Source organism: Drosophila gunungcola, chromosome 3R (assembly GCF_025200985.1).
Source record: "Drosophila gunungcola strain Sukarami chromosome 3R, Dgunungcola_SK_2, whole genome shotgun sequence".
Taxonomy (NCBI): Eukaryota; Metazoa; Arthropoda; class Insecta; order Diptera; family Drosophilidae; genus Drosophila; species Drosophila gunungcola.
This window is the reverse complement of record NC_069139.1, coordinates 27179209-27200769: the sequence shown is the minus strand read 5'-3', so window position 1 is coordinate 27200769 and position 21561 is coordinate 27179209. Positions and strand designations below refer to the sequence as shown.

Below are 21561 nucleotides of genomic sequence, written 5' to 3'. Positions count from 1 at the left end.
TCGTTGCTTAAAAAATTAACCAAATCAATTCTCCAAAGTGACAGACAGAACAGTCCTGAAAGATTTTACCATTTTTTTTATTTTAAATTTTGAGATTTAGGCTCGTGAAGGTGAGCTTCATTTTAAATGAGGAACATCTTGTAAACTGAGAACTTTTACACAAGTTTGCGATTTAAGAGTTTATTTTTAATAACTACATTAGTAGTCTTAAATGCGGTAATATCTGAGGTATTTCAAATCTAGAAGAGCTTAGTAAAGGATAAAAAAAATTACATAATGTTATTTCTGAAATTTTATCTTAATCAGTTATTTTGATACGATATTAATCAAATAACGAGAAAAGCATATCAAAAGGACATATAATTTAAAAATAGAAAATAGATTTATTTGTCAAAAGACCGAACTTGAATTGGGCGGCAAGTCCATTATGTTTATTTCACTTATTCACCAAGAGTCCAAAACTTTAAACACTCATTATTTATTGGCTTTGAAATAATCGCGCCCCATATGACCAAATTTAATTAGCTCGATTAGAGCGAGTAGCAAAAAGCACTTAGGATGTGCAATTAGCTGTCCGTTGAACCGTGATGCCGGTAGGTAATTTGCGAAGTACCCGCTGCTGCTTGCCATAGAAAAAAACACGATATATTTACGGCTTGTTGCTTTTAAAATATATAGGTATACATATATTTCCATAAATTATTGCTTAAATATTTGTTTATACAATTAGTCTATATGCTTAAAACCCAACGCATGTTTAAACTCTTTTCTGTGTTATCTACAACGGCATTTGATTTTACAAATATGTATATATTTCTTATTCTTGATGTGGGTTTCTACAAAGGTACTCGTCAATCTACGCTTGAATTGTCACTTGCCTAAAAACCATGCCATCCAGTCTGCTGCCGATCTTATCCTATAAAAGGGTTTACAAATATTCGAATGGAGAAAATATCATGATTACTTTGTGTGTTGAATGTGATTGTGCGACAGTTTTCCGTAAACAGTCAAAAACTTTGTGTAAATGCTAAGTCAGCTTTTGTAAAATAAGATTCGCTAGTTGCACCATTTCAGCCAAATATCATACGTCAGACTATTTTTTGTTGGTTGTGCAACTGATTATAAGGCAGTTTTCGTAAGAGAATATTAAATATTAAACATTACTCGCGCTCTAAAATGGGCTTTGGAAATGTAAATTATTATGGATAGGAACTCAACTGGTGGTTCCATCTTGATTTGTTTGGCATTAAGTACATTTAAAAAAATGTTACGTAATGTCCCAACTGACTTTGTATATGTATATATATTTGTAGTTTTAGGCTTAAGTGTTGATTGGTTTTAGTCGGTTGGCACTCTTTTTGCGATTTTTCATTTAGCTAATACTCACAAAAAGCAAATAAACGCAAATTCTGTACTTGGAACACAATGCGCCCGCGGATCTAAGTCGGAATGCAATCCGTTGTCGGGTGTCCGTCTGGTTTCTATCTGGATCCTAATTCAAATGTGCTTTATTCAAAATCCCCTGTGACTTCCAGCACTGTGCACCTTTTGCCCCGCCCACTTGTTTTTGCCATCTTGGCCTGATAACACGCCACAACAAAGAATGTAAAAGGTTTTTATGCTGCTCCGCTCCCTTCGGTGAAACCAAATTGCACGAGATGCATTCTATAGCGGGGATGGGGGGATGTAGCGAGGTGATTGGGGGCTTCCATCAGCAGGCCTGTGAATGAAGAGCAGAAACCAAAAGAAACATGAGTCGAGGATTGCTTGTCAACCATTTAAGCGATGCACTAGACCGTGCCCAGCACACTGCTCAACAGCTCCGTTGTCTCAATTAACTATAGTTATACAAATGTGGCCATCGGCGACAGGGGCGGGGCAGGAGGGATCAGGGAGGGGCGGCGTTATCGGCCATCGGAGTCCCAGAAAACGAGTGCTCGGCATGCACATGTGTGTTGGTTGTGGGGGCGGAAAAATGGGGGTATATTAATTGAATTTAACTTAGTGGGGTGTGTTGTTTGCCGCTCGATGCGAACTACAAGCATTGGGATTTTGTTTAAGCTTTCAGTTTAATTGGTATTTGCGGTTACTGTCTTAAAATTGGAGACTGATTTATAATTTATAATCATATAAATTTGCAGATAGAATGCAAACAAATTTTAAAAATTAAAACCGCAACGGGTAGAAAAAGATCTGATTTTTTAAATACTTTAAGAATATCCTTAACTACTATACATTTTTATTTGTTCAACGAATTGTACATTTTTATTTATCTGCATAATAAATTTGCGGTCTGGGTTTCTTTGTTCTTCTCACTTGAAGATATGAAATAAATAAAAACGAATCGATTCTTGTGGTTGCCCCTTTTCGATGAGCCTGTGCACTTAAGCTGATATCCTTAAATTTTGTCTTCTGTTTCTAGGAACATATGCAAATATATCCATATACACAAAATGGAACTCAATATACGTATGAACATTTTTTAACCTCCATTCGTATGCACATTTTTTAGCCTCCACCCTGAACCTCGCTTCTCAAGATCTATTATCTACGTGTGTATGTAGGTGCTAAGTGTCCAAAAGGTTCTTGGATTGCGACAATCGAATCACGACGTGATTCGCACATTAAGAAAGCCGCCAAGCGGGGAGCCAAACAAAACAGATGACTCAACAGAACAAGATCCCCGCAAATGTTTACAGTCGAACTTCTCTAAATCAAACCTTTGTTACCTAATTTTGCATTACTTTATCGGAAAGTTATTACTACTCATAATAATCTATGATAGTTCAGCTACAAAGTGTTGAATGGGCTGGTAAAATGACATGTTATAAATCAAAGGCCGTATTGCTTAGTTCGTCTTGAAGAGGTTGTCCTGTATAGGTTACCAATCGGCTGGTTAAGCCAACTTACATGCAGCGAGTGTATCGAGTTGGTCTCGTAGCCGCCCTTGCTCTGCATCTGGGTTGAGATCGCGTTGAGGCGGTTGGCCGACAGCTCCACGTCCGCCGATCCGATGTGGCCCGTGTGGACGAAGTTGGTGGGATTGCCGATCATGGACCGGTCGATGCGCAGGCGTTGGTGTGGGCGGCGGGAGGGGGAGCGCTGCTGCTGGAAGCAGCAGGAGAACCACTGCAACCAGATCTCGCCGGTGCTGGCCATCTTCTTTCTTCCCTTTGCTCGCTGGCTGGACGGCGTTTCAGTCTTTTGGTGGTGCTTGTTAGGGCGGTCAATGGTGAGGCTGCTACTCCCAGCCAGGTTGACGACTCTGTGGGCGTGGGCTACGCACCGTGGCTACTGGAACGATTTAATAAGAGTGGCGTTTGGATTAGATTTTATGCATTTATTTTATGTACATTATTACACATATTTTGCAATGGATAAAGGATATTTGGGTAATTTTCACTAAACTGGAAATTGTAGATTTATTTATTGTGTAATGTGTCTGTCGTCGATGCAATAATGGAGTCCCAGTCATATACACATATTCCCGGGCTATGAAAACATTTAAATACAAATTACAAAATATTTATTCGGCTACAACCAATAACAGTTGCTCCAGAAAGCCAGTGACGTACAGAGATGTGCGATTTATTCTACTGGAATAAACGGGCGACTTGTGTGGGAGGAGGTGTCCGTATCAGCTTGAAGTTTGTCTGCTCTAGTTGCTGCCCCACTTGTTACCTTGCTTTTCACTCGGTTACACACTCGCAGATACAGATACAGATAGAGATACAGATGCGGACACCTTGGGCAAGCATCCACAGATTCAAAAGCAGAAACAGAACAACAGAACTTCATATATGGCCCGAGGCGTTGCCTGGGAAGCCGCAAAGTTGCTTAAGAAATATAGCAAAAAAAGCTACAAAAAAATCAACAATTAATTGGCACTTTTGTGTAATTAAGATTGAGAGAAAGACACAAAAGACACAGAAAAAGACGGGTTGTTGAAGCTATCACTCACGATCTTCGTGGTTTGCAGGCACAAATAGTTCTGGGGAATATCTTGTGTGTTTCTTTTGTCTGGATACGTTTCCATTGAATTAATATCCCCAACTCGTCTGTACAAATATTGTAAGGAACCGAATCATCTTATATTTATATGGCATTGATCAGCTGTTTTGGAGGACCTAAAGCGAAACCTGATTCATTAATAAAAATTGAAAACAACTGTTCTCAAAGCATATACGTATGTATATGTATTTTTTAAATAGATTTATATGTGATGTATATTTACTACACTGTCTAATCAGAAAATAAAAAAATGTTTTAATGAGAGAAACCTCATTTGGTTATGATCCGTTTTTTATAAATTTAATCCATAACTTGCGGCTTAATGACGTATAGCTGAAGTTATTTGAAATGGCATCAACCGAATCGAAACGTAGCCAGAATGAGTGAAGCTTTTACTCAAAATGTTATAGTTGTTTTAAAATTTTGGCATAATTTTTTTTTCAGGAATAGTTTTTAAATAACCTTACGATATTAAAATAAACAACAAGATTGAAATCTTTTGTGTCCGGTAGGACACCCAATATCTGTGGTTATCTGATCCCTTTTCTTACAAAAAATTTCAATTTAACCAATCTATGTTTTTCTCTTAGATCTCAGCAATAGTTATGTGGGTATGACAAGCATTTTCCGCCGTTGATTCGGCTTTTCCCAAACTTCTTGGGCTTTCTACGCGAGTTCCGCTGCCTTTCTTCTCCTTCTGGCCATTGGGCAATTAAAGCTGTTCAAGCGTCTTTAATGCGCAGTGAAAACAAAATGAAAGTGCCAGGCGGCAGGGCAGAGATGTGGAGCTGGAACTTGGAGACGATTGAAGAGTTGGGGCTGGAGCTCCGAGCCGGCTTATTGTAGCCAACATATCTGCACTTTCCGAGAGCGAACGTTAACGTTATTATCTCAAATCGCGCTGCGGCGCGTGTCACACAGCAACAAAAAAGGTACACAGAAAAAAGCTTCTGTATTTGAAATTGATACAAAAGGTCAAAAATAATTAACTTTGCATGGCAATGACACGTAAACGTTAAATTCAAATGCATTCTTACTTGTAAATACTAAATAATGTCGAGCCTTACTAAAAAAACATTGATTTACAAGTCATTTACGTTTTTGAGCTTATATGTATATAAGTATAAGTATTAAAAGCTTTGACATGCTTTAACTTTATCTTATTTAACAGAAATTGAGTGACTTTTTCTTAGCTATAAAAAACTTACGTTAGTCTATCTAATCTATCTACAAAAGTTGTTTAAACTTGGTGTTTAAATTTGTTTAACATTAATTCTTTATTATTTTTTATATTAATTTTTTCCATACGTTATTATATTAGTTGATTCTTGATTTTACATAAATGTATGTTATATTTAAAGTTATGTGTATGTTATTTTGACAATATTTAAATATCGAATCACCAGTATACCAGCATTTTGATATTGTAAAATCAACCAAATAATCGACATAATTCGACATATCCTTAAATTTTTTTTCTGTGTAGCTGCAGCTTTTGCAACAACAACAGCACGTAACAGAGGACAGTCAGCCAAGCCGGAGTAATTGACGGAATGAGGGAATGACGGGGGGAATGAGTGAGCGAATGACGAGCGGCAAATGCGCTAAAGCGTTTCAATTTTCTGTGTCAAAAGGTTATAAAAGTGAGAGATGGCCAAGAGATATGAATAGGAATATACCAGAGAAATGCCTGCACTGAGAAAAAAATACCACTCAATTTAAACGGAAATTATTTTAGATCTTTGAAAACCAATTTACCTATCCTTAATTGGTCAATTTAGAATTTTAACACATTTGTTTACCAAGTAGTTTATGTATAATTATAGTTCCTAAACTACTTTACCAGAAAGCGAAATACAATTAAATGAAATTTCTAGAATATATCAACGCAACAGATTTGATCGAACCTAAAACAAAATATTTTTCTTATAAATACATGATTGTTTTCAGTGTCTAATTCATATAAATGTAGCAGTATGCATTCAAAAGGTACGCACATTTTCCTCTGACTTTTGTTTTCTCATTTAACTCGAACTGGGTCTGGAAATCAAGTGTTTATCAAGCTTGTCTGCCGTTTTATGTAAATAACATTTATGCACAAACAAGCATATGGCATACAAATACTATATATGTATGTATGTGCGATGTGCATGTTTAGAAAACGAAAGCTAGACAACCGTTAATTATCAATCGAGTGACGTACTTATCCGGTGGCAAAAGAGTTTCCGAAGGGGGAATTGATAAAAATAAAATACAAGAAACTCCCAAGAAGACTGGGTGTGCGTAATTTGCCGTGTCGACCGCAAATTACTTTGCAATAATCATAAACAAATGGATACCCAATGTGTACTCGATTTTTTCGTCTGCTCTCGAAGTCGTTTAAAAACATTTTGCGCTTTCTGTGCTTTTGCAGTTGCTGACATCATCGTCGACGTTGCTGCGATCGGGCGGGGTTATTGAATTTAAACAAAAAACGAAAAATGGGCGAATGCGAGTGATTATAATTACATTTAAGGAGCTTAAAAAACCGTTGTTTTTTTTCGTTTAGGGCGAATGAAACTTAACGACCATAGGTGTTCAAGTAAGAGATTTCAATTCAAGAGGCAAAGAGTTTAACTTCTGCTGAATGGATATAGTGAATAAACTCATTATCCAGAAATCAGAACTGTTAATTAATGCCTCTGTATGTACCATTTGACAACTTCTTTTATTATTAAAATAAAAACAACTATTTAAGTGCAATGAGAAATTAACGAAAATATTTTGCGATAAAAGATTCATATTAACCATGTGATAAAGTGATTGCAAAAAGTTTATAATGTATATTTCTTAATTCATTCAAATGCAAGCTGTTATTCAAGAAGAATATTCATAAAATGCAAAATGCGAAAGCACTTTGGTAATAAATGAAGTCATAAATTTGAATCAAAAAATTAAAGCCAAGTCTATTATAAATCGATAATCGACAAACTTCATCCGTATTTTGTCATAACTGCGGATTAGCGAGCCCATTAATGCTGTCAAAGTCCATCCAACACTTGACCCAAAAACTCCCCCAAATAAATAAGCAAGCAAACTGCTCGTAATTTGGCAAACCTCCGACAATTCACACGCGCCAAAGACATCAAGACTTTGGTAATTTCTCCCCGCGCAGCGGAAATGAGACGTATGCAAAGTGAATGAAATGCGGGAGTGGGGGAACCCAAATCGAAATGATGTACCATCAAGTTACATCACTTTTGGGCACAACAAGCGACAAAGAAGAAGGGGCTGGGCACGGTTGAATGTCGAATGCACGACGCCGATGACAACACGCTTTGCATATGAAGAGAGTCCGCCGGGCCGGGGTTCAAAAAACCAATAAACGGAGTGTAAAAGTTAATTTTAACAGAGCTCTTAATCGAATAGTTTAAATCACAAGCATTGTGCTGGGCAGCAGTTCCATTATTTCCCCTTGTCTGTTTTATTTACATGTTGTGGGCTGTTTCACAATAATCACTAAAGAACACTCGTTGCACTCCACAATCACTTCGGGTGATTCATCGTCTCCGGGTCCATCGAACAGATACTGACCGCCGCATCGGCAGTCGTACGCATAGCTCCACATTGTCGCCGGCCCTTTGTCTGCCGGGTGGTCGGGTTCTTGGGCGGAGGAGGAGGCAGATGGATCGTCGTCTTCTTCGATTTCCACTACGATCCGCTGCATTTCATCCAACTTCACGCTGGCGTATATATTGCTGTGTGCCTGGAATTTCGACTGCAGCAATTCGGCATCGTAGTGCTTGCGCCTAATGGGATCTTTGAGCGTGTTCCACGCCGCGTTTATCGCATTGAAGTCGCTGTTCTGGGCCTCCGATCCCGGATTTGGGTCATCGAGCTGTCGTAATTTGTCGGGATGACATTGTAGTATCAATTGTTTGTAGCTGCATTTGATCTCATCGAAACTGGCCGTTGATGGCACATTCAAAAGTTCATAAAAGTCGGGCATCTGGAAAAGAAAAAGCCGTAAAATTGATGTAGGGAAAAATATAAATTTCTTTGTACTTACTTTTAGTCTAAAAGAGCTTAACTTTATCACTTTACTTGTCACTCTTATAAATAAATAAATATCTTTAACGTCCGACTCAAAATTAATAGTGTTAATTAATTTATCATGTATCACTTTGAAAAATGAACTTTAATTTATTGCTCGTTTTTATTCCAGTTACCACCTGCTTTCCAGTGGAAAGTAATCCTTTCGTTGTGCTCTTGCAGAATGTATTATTTTTAACTTGATTACAAGTAAGCGTTGCCGTAGACGAAATTAAAATTTACAAGCTATCAATTCACAAATAAAGTGTGTGTTTTAAACGCAAAGAATTTGTTAATTTTTTATTCCTATTTCCCAGCGATAATGTGCGTTTGATCGGCGATCTAAGGGCGTGACGTTTTCCAACACTGAAGGTTCTAATGCCCAAAACAGCTGTTTGTTGTTTACATAGAACGCAACGCACAGCGGAATTAATAACAGTTAATTTAATCAATATAAAAACGGCACCCCCATATTATCCACACGAACACACCCACACACAGACACCCGCAACTGGCCTTTGTTGTTGAAAAAAACGGAAATGTCCCCAAGAAGGAGTGTTTGTGATTCGTGTTGCTAGGTGGTGATAAAAATTAATTTCCAAACAAATCAGCGCAGCAAATGCATTGCATGTCAGCCGATCATAATTCCCTGTCAGTAGATCCCGATCCCCATAAAAGAGAAAAGTCGGACATATTGTCAAAAGTCAAGCCCCAATTGCACTTGGAGAGCCGAAAAACAAGGTCAACAAACTGGTTCGGCAGCAGCAGCCAAAAAAAAAAAGACATATAAACTCGAACAGCCAATGTAGCATCGCACACGTTGACCCAATTTCGAAATTAGCAAAAAAGGAAAGGGGCGAGAAACTTGCCCCCAGCCAGGAACTTATAGCTAATTAATAGCAGAACATCGACAATCGGGCATCTAATTTAGAACGCACGCACATACGGTTTTTATGGGTGCCGCATGCAACTCGAAACTTGCCTTATAAGGTGAAGACTTTTCCTGGGCTCAGATCACGTGTGGAAAACTTTATTGCTCCGCCGCTTTGTTTATTAATTGCGTTCGTTTAGGGGAGAAGAAAACACCACCCACTCACTTTTTAGAACTTTTTTTAGTCTTTCGGTTCAGCACTTTTTTCGTGGAGAGAAACATGCGCCTTGCACTCGCCCGCAACCAGTAGCAGTCGTCATGAGAAGCTGACTTTAATTTGCATTTAATTCGCGTTTATTAACGGCGTTTCGTTTCGAGTTTCGAGCGTTTAAATGTTTACAGCGGTCCGGTTCTGTCGAAACTTTTTGAAGAGTGCTCGCTACAAGTGCGGCTGCCGCTTTTTCCGACAAGAAAACCGAAACGGCTAGCCAAAAGATGTTCGCATTTGGAATTTACCCACATCTGGCCACACTACCATAGCTAATAATAGTTTTCCGACTAAATAAAAATCGAACTTTAAACTTTTTTTATAAAACTATTAAGTCATTATATTAAATTGTATTATATTTGATTGTAGATGAAAATTAATTTTGTGGAAGCGTAACGTTTCTCAGAAACAAAGGCTAAAATTTCAAATTGAAAACTGGAACCTTTATCTAGGTACAAATATATGAGAATATCTTCTACTTTACCTTGGTAAATATTTTTTATTTTAATAATGTTATGTTAGGTATTTAGTAACTGAAATATTTTTATTTATTTTTGTTTTCAAATTGATACCTACTAAATTGAATTCTGTATTATTGCTAATATGCTAATAAAAATATAATAATTTACAGCAACTTAAGAAAAAGTTAATTCCACCAAATATGAAATATATATGATGTTTATTCTTACTCGTTTCTACAACCAGGCCTAATTTCCAGAGCGTATACACAATATCATTATTCATCTACAACTTCGTGAAGAACAAATTGACCTTAAAATTGAGCAAATTGTGTAAAATTATGTGTTTTTTTTAAAATTATTTTGTACTTTTTACCTTATCTAAATACTTGGCAAATTGTGTACCTTTTAGCTTACCTAGGTACTTATTTTCTCAAATACCTTGTACCTTATCTAGATCCAAAAAACTATTTCCTTGCCCAACACTGATCATTACAGAATTTAATAGTTGCTATTTGAAAAATATGGCAGCTCTAGTTGGGTGTGTGTACTAGCTAAATTCAAAATGTGGCAACGCAGGCACTCCGCTCTGAACTAGTTCTGGTTCTCTGAGCAACCCTGCGCAGCGATGCTTGAACTGTCAACGCCACTTCCGCCTTCTTTCCGTGCGGTTCTTAAACATGACTGGTTTAACGAACAGGGTAAGTGCCGAAAAAACGCTTTTAATACGGTCCGAGCCTCAAACAAATGTGTGGAAAGCGTGGAGCATAATGTTGGACAACAGTGCGAGTGATTTAATGTGCGTAGCAGGCAGGCGAAAGTGCTGTTTTGAGTGTCAAAAAAGCGTCGCGCCTTACACGTGACAAAAAGCGCAGCATCTGTGAAAAATTGGTCTGGTCAACTGGCCAGGAGCTAACAATTCGTCCAATGCACTTATCGCTACCTAAAATCAACGTTAGATTGAAAAATATTGGCCCACACACATTTGTTTATGCGCTGGCCGCCAAACCTAACCTCACAAAATGCTCTTAGTGTTTCTTATTTTAATTTATTTTTGTTTAAATTTGCAGACCGTTGTTATTGATGGTCGCGGCCACTTGCTGGGCCGCCTGGCCTCCGTTGTCGCAAAGTACCTGTTGCAGGGCGGCAAGGTCGCTGTGGTCCGCTGCGAGGAGCTGAACCTCTCGGGTCACTTCTACAGGAACAAGATCAAGTTCCTGGCCTACCTGCGCAAGCGGTGCAACGTGAACCCGGCCCGTGGTCCCTTCCACTTCCGTGCCCCCTCCCGGATCTTCTACAAGGCTGTCCGAGGTACGTATCCCCACCCCTTAATCCGACGAGGAGTTTAGTCCAGCGCTTATCCATGATGTTTTCAAACCTTATTACCTACATTATTTGAATGAGAAGCCATGTAAACAAAACATAACTGAGAGAAGCTGCTGTCACTATTACTGTTTTGACTTCATAGCCACTGTACACCACTAATTAATTTTCTCTCTCTTTTAGGTAAGCATATTAAACTGGCTGCGAGGTGCTCCAACTGACATGATGATTATCACATTCTTACCTACATTATTTGAACGAGAAACCGTGTAACCAACTTTCAACTGATGCTCATAGCTGACTAAACCTTCTGTTAAGGTTGTGTGACTCTTACTTACGTTCCTTCCTCTCCGTTTCAGGCATGATCCCACACAAGACCAAGCGTGGCCAGGCCGCCCTCGCCCGTCTCCGTGTCTTCGACGGCATCCCATCGCCCTACGACAAGCGTCGCCGCGTCGTCGTGCCCATCGCCATGCGCGTGCTGACCCTGCGCTCCGACCGCAAGTACTGCCAGGTCGGTCGCCTGTCCCACGAGGTCGGATGGCACTACCAGGACGTGATCAAGAGCCTGGAGCGCAAGCGCAAGGCCAAGCTCCGCGTCACCCTCAAGCACAACCGCGAGCTGAAGAAGCTGACGGTCAAGGCGCGTGAAAACATCGCCAAGGCTGCCGAGCCCTTCAACAAAATCATCAAATCCTACGGCTACGAGGTTTAAGGACAACAACAAGGGCATTCTTACATACGTTCAGATGCGTAGCAGTTTTTTAAAAGAGAATAAAACAACATCTAGTTTAAAAAACAAATTCGTCTTGGAGGGTATGATTTTTTTTTCCTTAAAAGTGGATGTGGATTGAACCAATTCTTTGGCTTCAACTTCAATTAAAATCAAGTAAATTGGACTCTCACATCCATTAGATGCTTGCCAAAGTTGCCTAGCTAAATTAAGCTATTGCTTTGAACTTAATATTGGAATACAACAATTTAATACAACTTAGCTTTACAAAGATAAAAGCCTAACAATCACATTTAAGAGGTTTATATTTTCAGAAATCTCTTCAAAGTCATTTATACGATTTTACCTAACCAAATGGTGTACACTTTTTGGCGCATTATTATTTTCAGTCAATGTTAGTTGCTCCCACCAAAGCTAACCGTTTGTTTTGCCAAAATCGTTCAAATTAACTTCTTTCCGAGAAATTATTTTCCAATTTTCCGAAAGGTTTGTTTAAAAAATATTTTTAGCGTGTACTTAAGTTTGAAAAATCGAATTTTTAACTTTTTGTAACTATAAATCGGTCCGGCGTAAATTTTTACATCCAAGAAACGTTTTTTTTTTTTGATTTAGGCTTAGTTATTTTTGACATTCAATGAAATTAAAAAAAAAATAGTTTTGAGCTAATAGTTTTTTGTTAATTTTTTTGCGTGTTAATATTTATTATTACATTTTAAACAATATTTGAAAAATAAGTGTAAGGTTAGTATGTAGAAATTAATTTTGTATGTTATAAATTCATTTGATTATTATCTTATATGGTCTCCGGTATTGCTATTAAGAACATTGATACTTATGGTTGTACCTCATTTCAATGTTATTTAAATGATCACCTATTTCGGTGTGATAGGTTTCCGTTGGTTCTTTCATGTTTTCAAACAAAACGAGGAATTCATGTTCAGATTGCACGGTTTCCTTGCTCAAGTTGTTTTTCATTTTGTTGGCATCATCCTGTAAATGCTTATTGATGACTATAAATCCTTTGTATATTGAGTCCATCATTTTAAGTATTTTAGCTCGAACGACGTTTTCTTTGGCATACTCCTCGAATGCAGTCTTGTTATGTAAAACTTGGTTTGCCTGAGCTTGGTCAAGACCAAAGTTTTCTTGTCCACTAGTTGCGTTGCGTGTTTGGTTCATATGATCCTTAAACTCCTCTGGGAAATATTTTTCTGCGTCGGAAATGAATTGCAAGTTGGCAGACCAAATAAGGGCTAAAAGTTCCATTCTGATGATCTGAAAAGAATGCAAAAACTTGCACAAACTCTTTTTATCCGATTCGGGCAATGTGATAGTCGGAGGCAATGGTTGATTATTTAAGTCGACTAGAGGGTCACTCTGTTTGGAATCATCTTCCTTAAATAAGTTGGCGTAACCATGTCCGCATCATTGGAAGTGGAACCGTCGAAATCCGTGGGGGCTCCACAGGAATAGCTCTGAAATGAAATAAAATGCCATGGCTATTAGCTTAATATATAGATGTTCACGAACTGGCTTACCAATAAAGCTAAAGATGTGATCAATAAAAAACGCATTCTGCAAAATGTAAAATATAAATGTAATATTTACAATGAGCCCCTCTGTATTTATAGGAAAATCTTCATTGGAAAACTTTTCCATATAAGCAGTATCAGTGTTTTCTGAAAGCAAGCCTAATCGACTTTAATTCTCGGAAGAATATAATGGCAATCGTAATGCTCTGACGTTGCCCTGGCGATATAAACAGTATATCTTAAAAGGAACGCAAAAGGCTTTTGTATTATTATAAGATACCCGCTACAGTTATTATTCTTATACTCTTGATGATACTATTAGCTGTACAAACGGGTTAACTTCAGCATGATAAACTACTATTAGGATACCTCGCTTGAAATTGATTTATTTAGATATTTGCAGTAGCGGTCCAAGGAGGATCCTCGAGGTAACTAAAAAAAGGTTTAAGATCTCGAAAATGTAAAATATGAAATGTTGTAAAAAAGTTAACTTACTTCGTTTGTTTCATCATCTTTTTTATTCTAATTCCATATTGTGACACAAAAAATATTTTATATTTGTTGAAATTATACTTGCAATATGAATGAAAATATGAATTTTTTAAGGGAACTTAAATAATTATTAAAATCTATTGTTAAGGCTTAATAAAATGGATAATTATCAAGTCTATCAATCTGGGAATTTTTTTAATAAAAAAATGCAAGTCCGAAAATTCTCAGTTTGAATTAACTTGTACAGCTTCAAGGCGTTATATACAGTTAGAATTTTTATTAAATGTATTTTTTTTTAATTTTATTTTAGTACATATAATTAAGAAAATACACTGCAAATTTTATATCGATCCGGTGAATATTCTCGAAGTTACATACAAATTTTAAAAGGCATTTCAGAGGGTTTGCATGTACCTACATTTCAAAGTCGGTGACCAACATTACTCGAAACCGGATTGTAGCACGAGCTTCTTAAATATATTTTTTAGTAATTAACCGAAGAATTTTTTCCCGATAAATATTTTTTATATATCGATTTAAGTCCGAAATTTTGTTCAAAAATAAAATTTTTTTTTGTTTGAGAAACCTACATTTTTTTTAAAAACTTTATTTTGCTAACTTTCTTCGATAATTACTTGATTTGACAATACTTTGACGACATCTAATAATAATTTCGAAAAACCCAGTCCAAAGATATAGTGGTCACCGCAAAACGACTTTTTTGAGAAGAGCCCCCGGAGATTAGCTGTAGCTCCTTTCCAAATACATATTTTTTCCAGTATTAAGTCTTAAAACACAGTAAAAATATAACATAGTATGTGTACAAAATGTCAGATAATTAAACTTAATAGATTTCTCAGAAAAATGTTGAAAAAAATAGTTTTCTAACTGCATATAACCTCTTAATTGTTTGTTTGTAAACATAATTCATAATCAATAGTTATATAACTATGGACGACAGTACAGTAAAGGTTCATGCCTACACAGGTAATTATCAATAAATAATAAATAACAGTTAGATAAGGAATATTAAAATAAAAAAAAAACCAACGAAAAAAAAACAAATTACACGACTCCAATTGATACCTTGGGATTTTTAAATAAATTTTTTTCTGTTTATGAGAACATTTACTTTTGAAAATTCAAGTACACATATCCTCAACTTAGGTATGTTTTCTTAAAATAAGTTCAAATATCTTCAATGTGAATTCTTGGGAAAAATAAGAATTCTAATTCTCACTTTGGAATTTTCTCTGTGTCGAAAAAAATGAACCCTACGTTACATATACACAAGTAAGGAACTAAAATATTTCGCTGTACTGGACTGAATGTTTAAAAAAGACGTTGAAAACCTAGTTCGCAAAATATAATTAAATATGAATAAACAAAAAAACAGATAAATGCATTTCCAATATTAATTAAACATTTGTCTTTTAATGTCAGAGGTGCTTTCGTCATGCCTTTTTTTTTTTGTTAAGAAATTGTTTTGCTTAATAAAACGTTGTAGGAATAACACTTGTTCAACGTTTGTAGTGTTTTAAAAAGCAAAGTAAGCCGGAATGTAGCTCTCAGTATGGGTATATGGATGAGTTTCTTAAATCGTCATTGATTTAAGTTGGCTTCAGACGAATCGTGCAACTAAAACTTATATAAAAATTAAAATCTACTAAGGATTGCATTTCAATGGCAACCATAAACAAGAAGGATGGAATAAATCGTCATAAGAAGCGGCCTTTGGTTGACCGCCTAGAGCGTAGTTGCCGTCAAAAGGTGAGGAAGATTCGCGTCCTGACCGTCTACTATGCGGGTGCCAATGAGAGTAGAAATTCGTTTCTGTCCGCTTCGAGTCACTCCGTTCGATAGCTTGATTGATAAACGTACCGATTGTCTAAAAAACGATTTTACGCATGTAAAGAAGATGCAAATCTTAGCGTGTCTAGCATGGCTAGTCACTAGAGTCACCTGTCGACTCAAAATCCGTCTATCCATTTCTGTTTTAGGGCAAACTAATCCTTTTCAATCCCTTGTAGGTCCAGTACAATAGTCTTTCACTACGGACGGCAGTCCACGTAGTGACGATTCGCACTGAGAGTGCGTCTAAGGCACCTAAAATATATAGCAGCGGAATTTAACATTATTATTATTACCAATTATAAACTAAAACTCTTGTTACTGTGCTGATTTTTAAATATTCATCCATCTGCTTGGGTGTTATTCCTTTTTTTTGTTTTATGCTCCTGCATGAATGGCAATGTAAGGAAATAAAAGCGACTGAAAAGGTTATACAGGAAATAAGTACTCTATAATAGGCCTCCGAAATTAAGCTGTTACAAAAAATACCAATTAATATTTAAAAAAAATATCTAACTAACAGCGCCGCTCTAGTCCGCCCCAGCTGTTGGCCCCAATGCCATCAAGTACCAGCCTGGCCCGGAGGAGGTGCAGTTCGTCTACGTTCGAGTGGCGAAAGAGGGTGCAGCACTTGGATCATCTGGAAGACCAGTACAGGCGTGATGAGCAGGAGATGTGGAACCTCGAGTTCTCAGCCGAAGAGTGCCCCAAGCGGGAACAAGCGCCCATAAGGGTCAAGCCAAATAAAAGGCGTGCCAAAACCGTTGGCGTTCAGGTGGATGTTCCGGGGCTCTCTGCTCGGGCTGAACGCGATCTTTGCGAGCGCGAGCGTAAGCAGCGGCAGATCCTGCAGCGACGGGAGAGGGAGCGAGTCGAGCGGCAGCTCAGGGAGCGGGAGCGGGATAGGCAACGGACTCTGCTGGCCGAGCAGCAGCAACTGGACCGTCAGCGCCTGGAAAAGGCACGTCAACAGCGCGATCGGCGGTTGCGCGAGCAGCAACAGAAGGTCAAGGAGCGACGCGACTACGAGCGCTATCTTCTTTTTAAAAAGCGCGAGGAGCAGCGACTGCTGGATCAGTGTTCGCGAGCTCGGAGACGTCCTTCCACACCATCATCGCAGAATGTAGAGATGGTGGAGGAAGTTGGAACTGTCCTCAAGCAGGTCTCCAGAGAGGACCTCAAGCAAGACCTAAGGCACATGTCCCGTACCGCCATGACGGTGCCAGCCGAATCAGACCCATCTCAGAGTGAAAGACGCGAGCAGCAATTGCACCTGCGGGCGGAGAACGTAAGACGAAAAGTGTTGGCCTATGAAAAGCTCAAGGAATTTCATCGAGAAAAGGCCAGGGCCAAGCGGGATCGGCAACTTAGGATGCGGGATGTGGAGGAGTCACGTACGCAGATCGGGGATGCTGAGATGACAAACCTAAAGGAAACAACCGAAGAAGAAGCGAGGAAGAAACAAAAAAAAGAGAGGAAACAAGGACACCAGAAAAAGGAAAAGTTTGGACAATTAAAAAGCGAAATAGTGCAAATGGAAGACTTACAAAGAAAGGCAATCGAACGACATGAAAGAGAGATTAAGGAGCTCAAGATGAAACTCAATGGGGTGCAAGACCGAGAAATAAGGTACAATGAGGTAATAAAGAGAATTTCTCAAAAGTCAAAAGAACTTGAAAAAAGAGAGAAAGACGAATGCGAAAGACTTGCTGACGAAGAGGAGCTTCTAAGAGAAAAAAGGCTTTTAGAGAAGCTTAAGCGAAGCAAGAGCGAAAGGGATGAGTTGGATAGAAAAGCCAGAGAGGAAGACCTAAAGAGGGAACAGATTCTAACAAGGTGGCTTAAAATGCAAGAGCTACAAGAGAAGAGGGAAAAAGAAGAGCGAGAAGAACGGCTGAAGAGTGTTGTAGAATGTGAAAGGAAAATGGAGGAGACTGTTAATGTGGGAGATGAAGCTTCTAAGCAAATAGTGGAAAAACTTGATCGATTGAAAGAGGTCAACGGTCATCTCAGTCATCAAAGTGAAAAGCTAGACCAAGATGAGAAAGAGAGGGATGAAAGGCTTCGGCAAATGAGAGAGAGAAGAGAAAAAGAAATTCAACTGGAATATGAGAAAAGAGAGTTCGCAAATCATCTCAAGGAGCAACTCGAAATGCTATTGGAAAGTCACAAAAAGGATGAGTTGCTGCAAAAGCATATGGAGAAAACAAGGCTGGAAAAATCACAAGATCTGGTAACAATAGAAGTGACAAAGGCGACCAAAAGCCATTGTGAAGATCAGGCTACTGAAGAAGCCCAAATAAGTAAGGACAGAATGCCAACACAGGACACGAGGAACATTGCAAGTGAGGAAAAAACAAAAACCCCGCCACAGAATATGGAAAAACCTCCAGAAGACATAAATCCCATACAGCGTTCATCTAGCAAGAAGATTCCTCGCGGAGAACGCAATGACTTCCTAACAAAGGTCCAGCCGTGTTCTCAGCAAGCTGAAACTGAGCCGAAAGGTGACCAGAATGTCAGAGTTTGGTCAAGTATGCTTAAGGACCAGGTCCTGGAGCGGCGGCAAGTGCTCGGGGAGTTGCGCTTGGAAGCGGGAGAACTGGCAGAACAGAATCCTTCGGGCAGCCGTTGCCAAAGAAAGTCATTAATTGAAGTTCAGGAAAGGAAAATCGAAATCCCGGTTGCTGAGAAAGTAGTCGACGATAACTGGTCTCATCTATTGAAGCGCCGCCCAAAATCCGGAGAAAAGGCCAGTTCCAGCCACGAGTACTTCCAGCCGGGAGCATCAAAGACTCGCAGCGAACGATGGTCTCGCTTCATTGGCAGTGAAGAAGAATCCGAAGACAAGAATCTTGCAAGGCAAAGACGCAATCGCGGAAGCTCCTCCAGCAGCGAAAACAATCCGGACAAGGTTCCTCGCTACTCCCTCGTGGGCACGTGTTGTCCGCAGAAGAAGATCTATACGGTTGAGGCCCAGAACATTCAACCAACGCCATATGGAAACACCGAGCAGCAGAAAGCTTATAGCTCTTATGTTCGCAAACGGGTGGCCAAGTGGCGCCATACGCTTAGACCGAATTCACTTTCCACTGACGAGGAAGAACCTGAGGATCGAGAAATTGGTGGAGGCAAATCGAACAAACTTTGCTTGACATACTGCACGCAAACTGGGAAGAAGCGTTATCCAAAGATAAGAAAAGATACATTTAAACAGAAGGATGACGAGGTGCAGCAGAATCAGCGGGTATTTGGCCAGCTTCTAAAAGAAGCTCGGACATCTGAGTACCATCAAGAAACATTAACTGGCGAAATCTGCCTTTTACAGCGAAAGTTGTTGGAGGGCCAAGCCAGTGCTACAAACAAACATGCCCAGAAAGCAGCTATGCAGGCTGCTTGGCGTGTAATCGGCCTTTTCCAGTTGGATGAAGCATATGCCAGTTCCGAAGAAGAGTTTGAAACTTCTGGAAATGAATTACCCGAGCAGATCCATCTACAGGAGACCGAAAGCAAGATGAAGCTTCCTAGGCCTGTTTTTCAAACTCTGTTGGCACCTCAGTTTCCATCCAATCTGCCCCATCTCGTGGAAAAAATTGTCATTTTGGACAACGAGCTGGAGGCGCATCTTAAAAAGATTTCCAATCGCGTCTTTGCACGACAAGGTAGCAAAGATCTGCGACGGAAAATGGATCACTTGGTGGACCAACAGCGGCACACACAAAGGTTACACCTGGCCAAAATGTGTCGGGACTCCGAGGAACAGTTGCTGCGCCATTGGAGGCGGCTGGCCAGGAACTCTCTGCTCGGACTGAGGGAAGTCTTTCACGACTATTGCGACATGCGTGACAGACTGCCATGCATAGCCAAACAGACTATAGAGGGCCTATATAGCGAATGGAAGGAGCGGAGGTTTGCTGTTCAATAAATACAATTGTTACAGAGATTACCCAATTTGTTGCATTTTAAGCCTTGTTTGTTAAGGAAATTAAAATTCTTTTTAAATGTTGCTTATGAGTCCATTTGAGGTTTTTAGGAATCAGTAACTTGGACCACTCCGAATATGAGATAAAAATTTAAAACGCAGGAAAACAGTTGATAAACGTAAATTATACTTAAGAAAAAAACGGTTCCTTATTCTGATCAAATAAAATTAGAAGAAACGTTGTTGTAACGTAACGTAACTTTTAAAAATAACGTGCCCCTCGAATTTTCGAGTATCGTGGAAAATTTAAATGTATGCTTTCTTCTAAAATAATGGTTTTGATTTCTCGGCCAATACGGTCGGAAACGTTTCCTTCTACTTGTTACATACTTTTCAACAAATACGATATACCCTTCAACTCTAAGAGTAACGGGATGTTTGTCGATTTCATTTTGCAAACATTATTTGCAGCTAAAATTTTGAAATACAAGAAAGACTGCATTTAAGACCAAAGTACTTGATATATTTTTTAAGTGTATGCTAGATTGATTTAGACAGAACTTTTCATAAAGCTTTTCCGTAACAGCTGATCAGAAAGAGCTTTTGTTCATCAGCTGTTCGGCCGTCGATCAGCCTATCGGCTCTAGTGGCTTACCGTTTTCAGAACTTTCCACGATGTCAACCTTCAAGGACAAGGTTATTATTGTCACCGGCGCCAGCTCTGGCATTGGTGCAGGCGCTGCCGTCCACTTGGCCAGCCTCGGAGGACTCCTGGTCATCGTGGGTCGCAACGTGGAGAAGCTAAAGGAGACGGCCGACAATATTGTGGCAGCCGGAGGAGCTCCTGCCCTGGAACTGCAGGCGGACATGACCAAGGAGACGGAGGTGCAGCAGATTGTGCAGGCCACTTTGGCCAAGTACGGACGCATCGATGTGCTGGTCAACAATGCGGGCATCCTGGAGAGCGGCTCCATCGAGAACACCAGTCTGGAGCAGTTCGATCGCCTGATGAACACCAACGTGCGGTCTCTGTATCAACTCACCATGCTGGCCACTCCGGAGCTGGTCAAGACCAAGGGCAACATCGTGAACGTGTCCAGCGTCTGTGGGCTGCGTGCCTTCCCCGGTGTCCTGGCCTACAATGTGTCCAAGGCGGCCGTGGATCAGTTCACGGCCTGCGTGGCCTTGGAACTGGCCCCCAAAGGGGTCCGTGTAAATGCCGTCAACCCGGGTGTGATTGTAACCGATATCCACAAGCGTGGCGGCATGGACGAGGAGACGTACGCCAAGTTCTTGGAGCACTGTAAGGTCACCCACGCCCTTGGTCGTCCCGGTGATGTCAAGGAGGTGGCTGCGGCCATTGCCTTTCTGGCCAGCGATGCTGCCAGCTTCAGCACTGGCATCAGTCTGCCCGTCGATGGAGGTCGTCATGCCATGTGCCCGAGATAAATTCAGGATGATAAGGTGGTGGATGGAGATGGAGAAATCGCAGTTGCCCGATGGCATTTAACAATCTGATTAATTTAAAGCTTCCCAGTTAAATAAAACTTAACATTTAATTATGCATCTGTAAGTTTGACTCTGGGATTCTACTTTAATTTTAGGAAATATTTAAATTCAGGATAATAAGATGGAGAAATCACTGTTGTTCGATGGCATTTTACGAATTTAATAATTAAATCAGATTAATTTAAAGTGTCTCAATTAAATAAAACTCGATATTTAAAAAAAGCATTTGTAATTTTGGCTTTGTTTGGCATTATTCTTTAGTTAAGGAAATTTTTAAATTCAGGATGATCAGATGGAGAAATCGCAGTTATACGATAGCATTTAACGAATTTAATTATTAATTCTGATTAAGGTGTTTCAATTAAATAAAACTCAACATTTAAAATATGCATTTTTAGGTTTGACTATGCTTGGGAATCTACTTTAATTTAATTTAATTTTGTTGGAAAAATACTTTATTATTCCAAAAATGTATAACATTTATTACGAAATGAAATTTAATTTTTGATCTTTCAATTGT

General features: G+C 39.2%; 5 protein-coding genes and 1 non-coding gene across 7 annotated transcripts; 4 read left to right on the top strand and 2 right to left on the bottom strand.

Moving 5' to 3' along the window:
- Positions 1 to 648: 648 nt before the first annotated feature.
- On the bottom strand, positions 649 to 9406 carry LOC128263203 (CDC42 small effector protein homolog). 2 transcript variants are annotated; one of them, XM_052998034.1, is made up of 3 exons: positions 9180 to 9406; positions 2911 to 3294; positions 649 to 1720 (listed from the first exon to the last, which is right to left on the bottom strand). In XM_052998034.1, the coding sequence occupies exons 2-3, from the start codon at positions 3157 to 3159 to the stop codon at positions 1712 to 1714; spliced, it is 258 nt and encodes an 85-aa protein (XP_052853994.1). In that variant the 5' UTR covers positions 3160 to 3294; positions 9180 to 9406; the 3' UTR covers positions 649 to 1711. The 2 variants fall into 2 exon arrangements, with proteins under 2 accessions (XP_052853994.1, XP_052854002.1); XM_052998042.1 differs by lacking the exon at positions 9180 to 9406 and adding an exon at positions 3962 to 3982.
- On the bottom strand, positions 7475 to 9209 carry LOC128263199 (DPH4 homolog). Its single transcript, XM_052998021.1, has 2 exons — positions 9065 to 9209; positions 7475 to 7999 (listed from the first exon to the last, which is right to left on the bottom strand). Exon 2 carries the CDS (start codon positions 7997 to 7999, stop codon positions 7475 to 7477), a length of 525 nt encoding a protein of 174 aa, XP_052853981.1. The 5' UTR covers positions 9065 to 9209.
- Positions 9407 to 10255: 849 nt separating the features above from the next.
- On the top strand, positions 10256 to 11805 carry LOC128266230 (60S ribosomal protein L13a). Its single transcript, XM_053002586.1, has 3 exons — positions 10256 to 10380; positions 10750 to 10990; positions 11362 to 11805. Exons 1-3 carry the CDS (start codon positions 10360 to 10362, stop codon positions 11715 to 11717), a joined length of 618 nt encoding a protein of 205 aa, XP_052858546.1. The 5' UTR covers positions 10256 to 10359; the 3' UTR covers positions 11718 to 11805.
- Positions 11035 to 11116, top strand: LOC128252992 (small nucleolar RNA SNORD34). Its single transcript, XR_008267367.1, has one exon. It is a non-coding gene; the product is annotated as a small nucleolar RNA SNORD34 (small nucleolar RNA).
- Positions 11806 to 15332: 3527 nt separating the features above from the next.
- Positions 15333 to 19596, top strand: LOC128265228 (trichohyalin). Its single transcript, XM_053001108.1, has 2 exons — positions 15333 to 15529; positions 16134 to 19596. Exons 1-2 carry the CDS (start codon positions 15443 to 15445, stop codon positions 19533 to 19535), a joined length of 3489 nt encoding a protein of 1162 aa, XP_052857068.1. The 5' UTR covers positions 15333 to 15442; the 3' UTR covers positions 19536 to 19596.
- A 539-nt stretch (positions 19597 to 20135) lies between these two features.
- On the top strand, positions 20136 to 21557 carry LOC128265236 (3-oxoacyl-[acyl-carrier-protein] reductase-like). The gene has a single exon (XM_053001114.1). The coding sequence runs from the start codon at positions 20208 to 20210 to the stop codon at positions 20979 to 20981; it is 774 nt and encodes a 257-aa protein (XP_052857074.1). The 5' UTR covers positions 20136 to 20207; the 3' UTR covers positions 20982 to 21557.
- The last annotated feature ends 4 nt before the right edge of the window (positions 21558 to 21561 follow it).

Bases quoted from the DNA above. Each gene is read 5' to 3' on its own strand.
- LOC128265228 (XM_053001108.1), top strand. From the start codon at position 15,443: ATGGCAACCATAAACAAGAAGGATGGAATAAATCGTCATAAGAAGCGG. The intron at 15,530-16,133 runs GTGAGGAAGATT...TCTAACTAACAG, and splicing joins AGCGTAGTTGCCGTCAAAAG to CGCCGCTCTAGTCCGCCCCA.
- LOC128263203 (XM_052998034.1), bottom strand. From the start codon at position 3,159: ATGGCCAGCACCGGCGAGATCTGGTTGCAGTGGTTCTCCTGCTGCTTC.
- LOC128265236 (XM_053001114.1), top strand. From the start codon at position 20,208: ATGTCAACCTTCAAGGACAAGGTTATTATTGTCACCGGCGCCAGCTCT.
- LOC128266230 (XM_053002586.1), top strand. From the start codon at position 10,360: ATGACTGGTTTAACGAACAGG. The intron at 10,381-10,749 runs GTAAGTGCCGAA...TTAAATTTGCAG, and splicing joins TGACTGGTTTAACGAACAGG to ACCGTTGTTATTGATGGTCG. The intron at 10,991-11,361 runs GTACGTATCCCC...TCTCCGTTTCAG, and splicing joins CTTCTACAAGGCTGTCCGAG to GCATGATCCCACACAAGACC.
- LOC128263199 (XM_052998021.1), bottom strand. From the start codon at position 7,999: ATGCCCGACTTTTATGAACTTTTGAATGTGCCATCAACGGCCAGTTTC.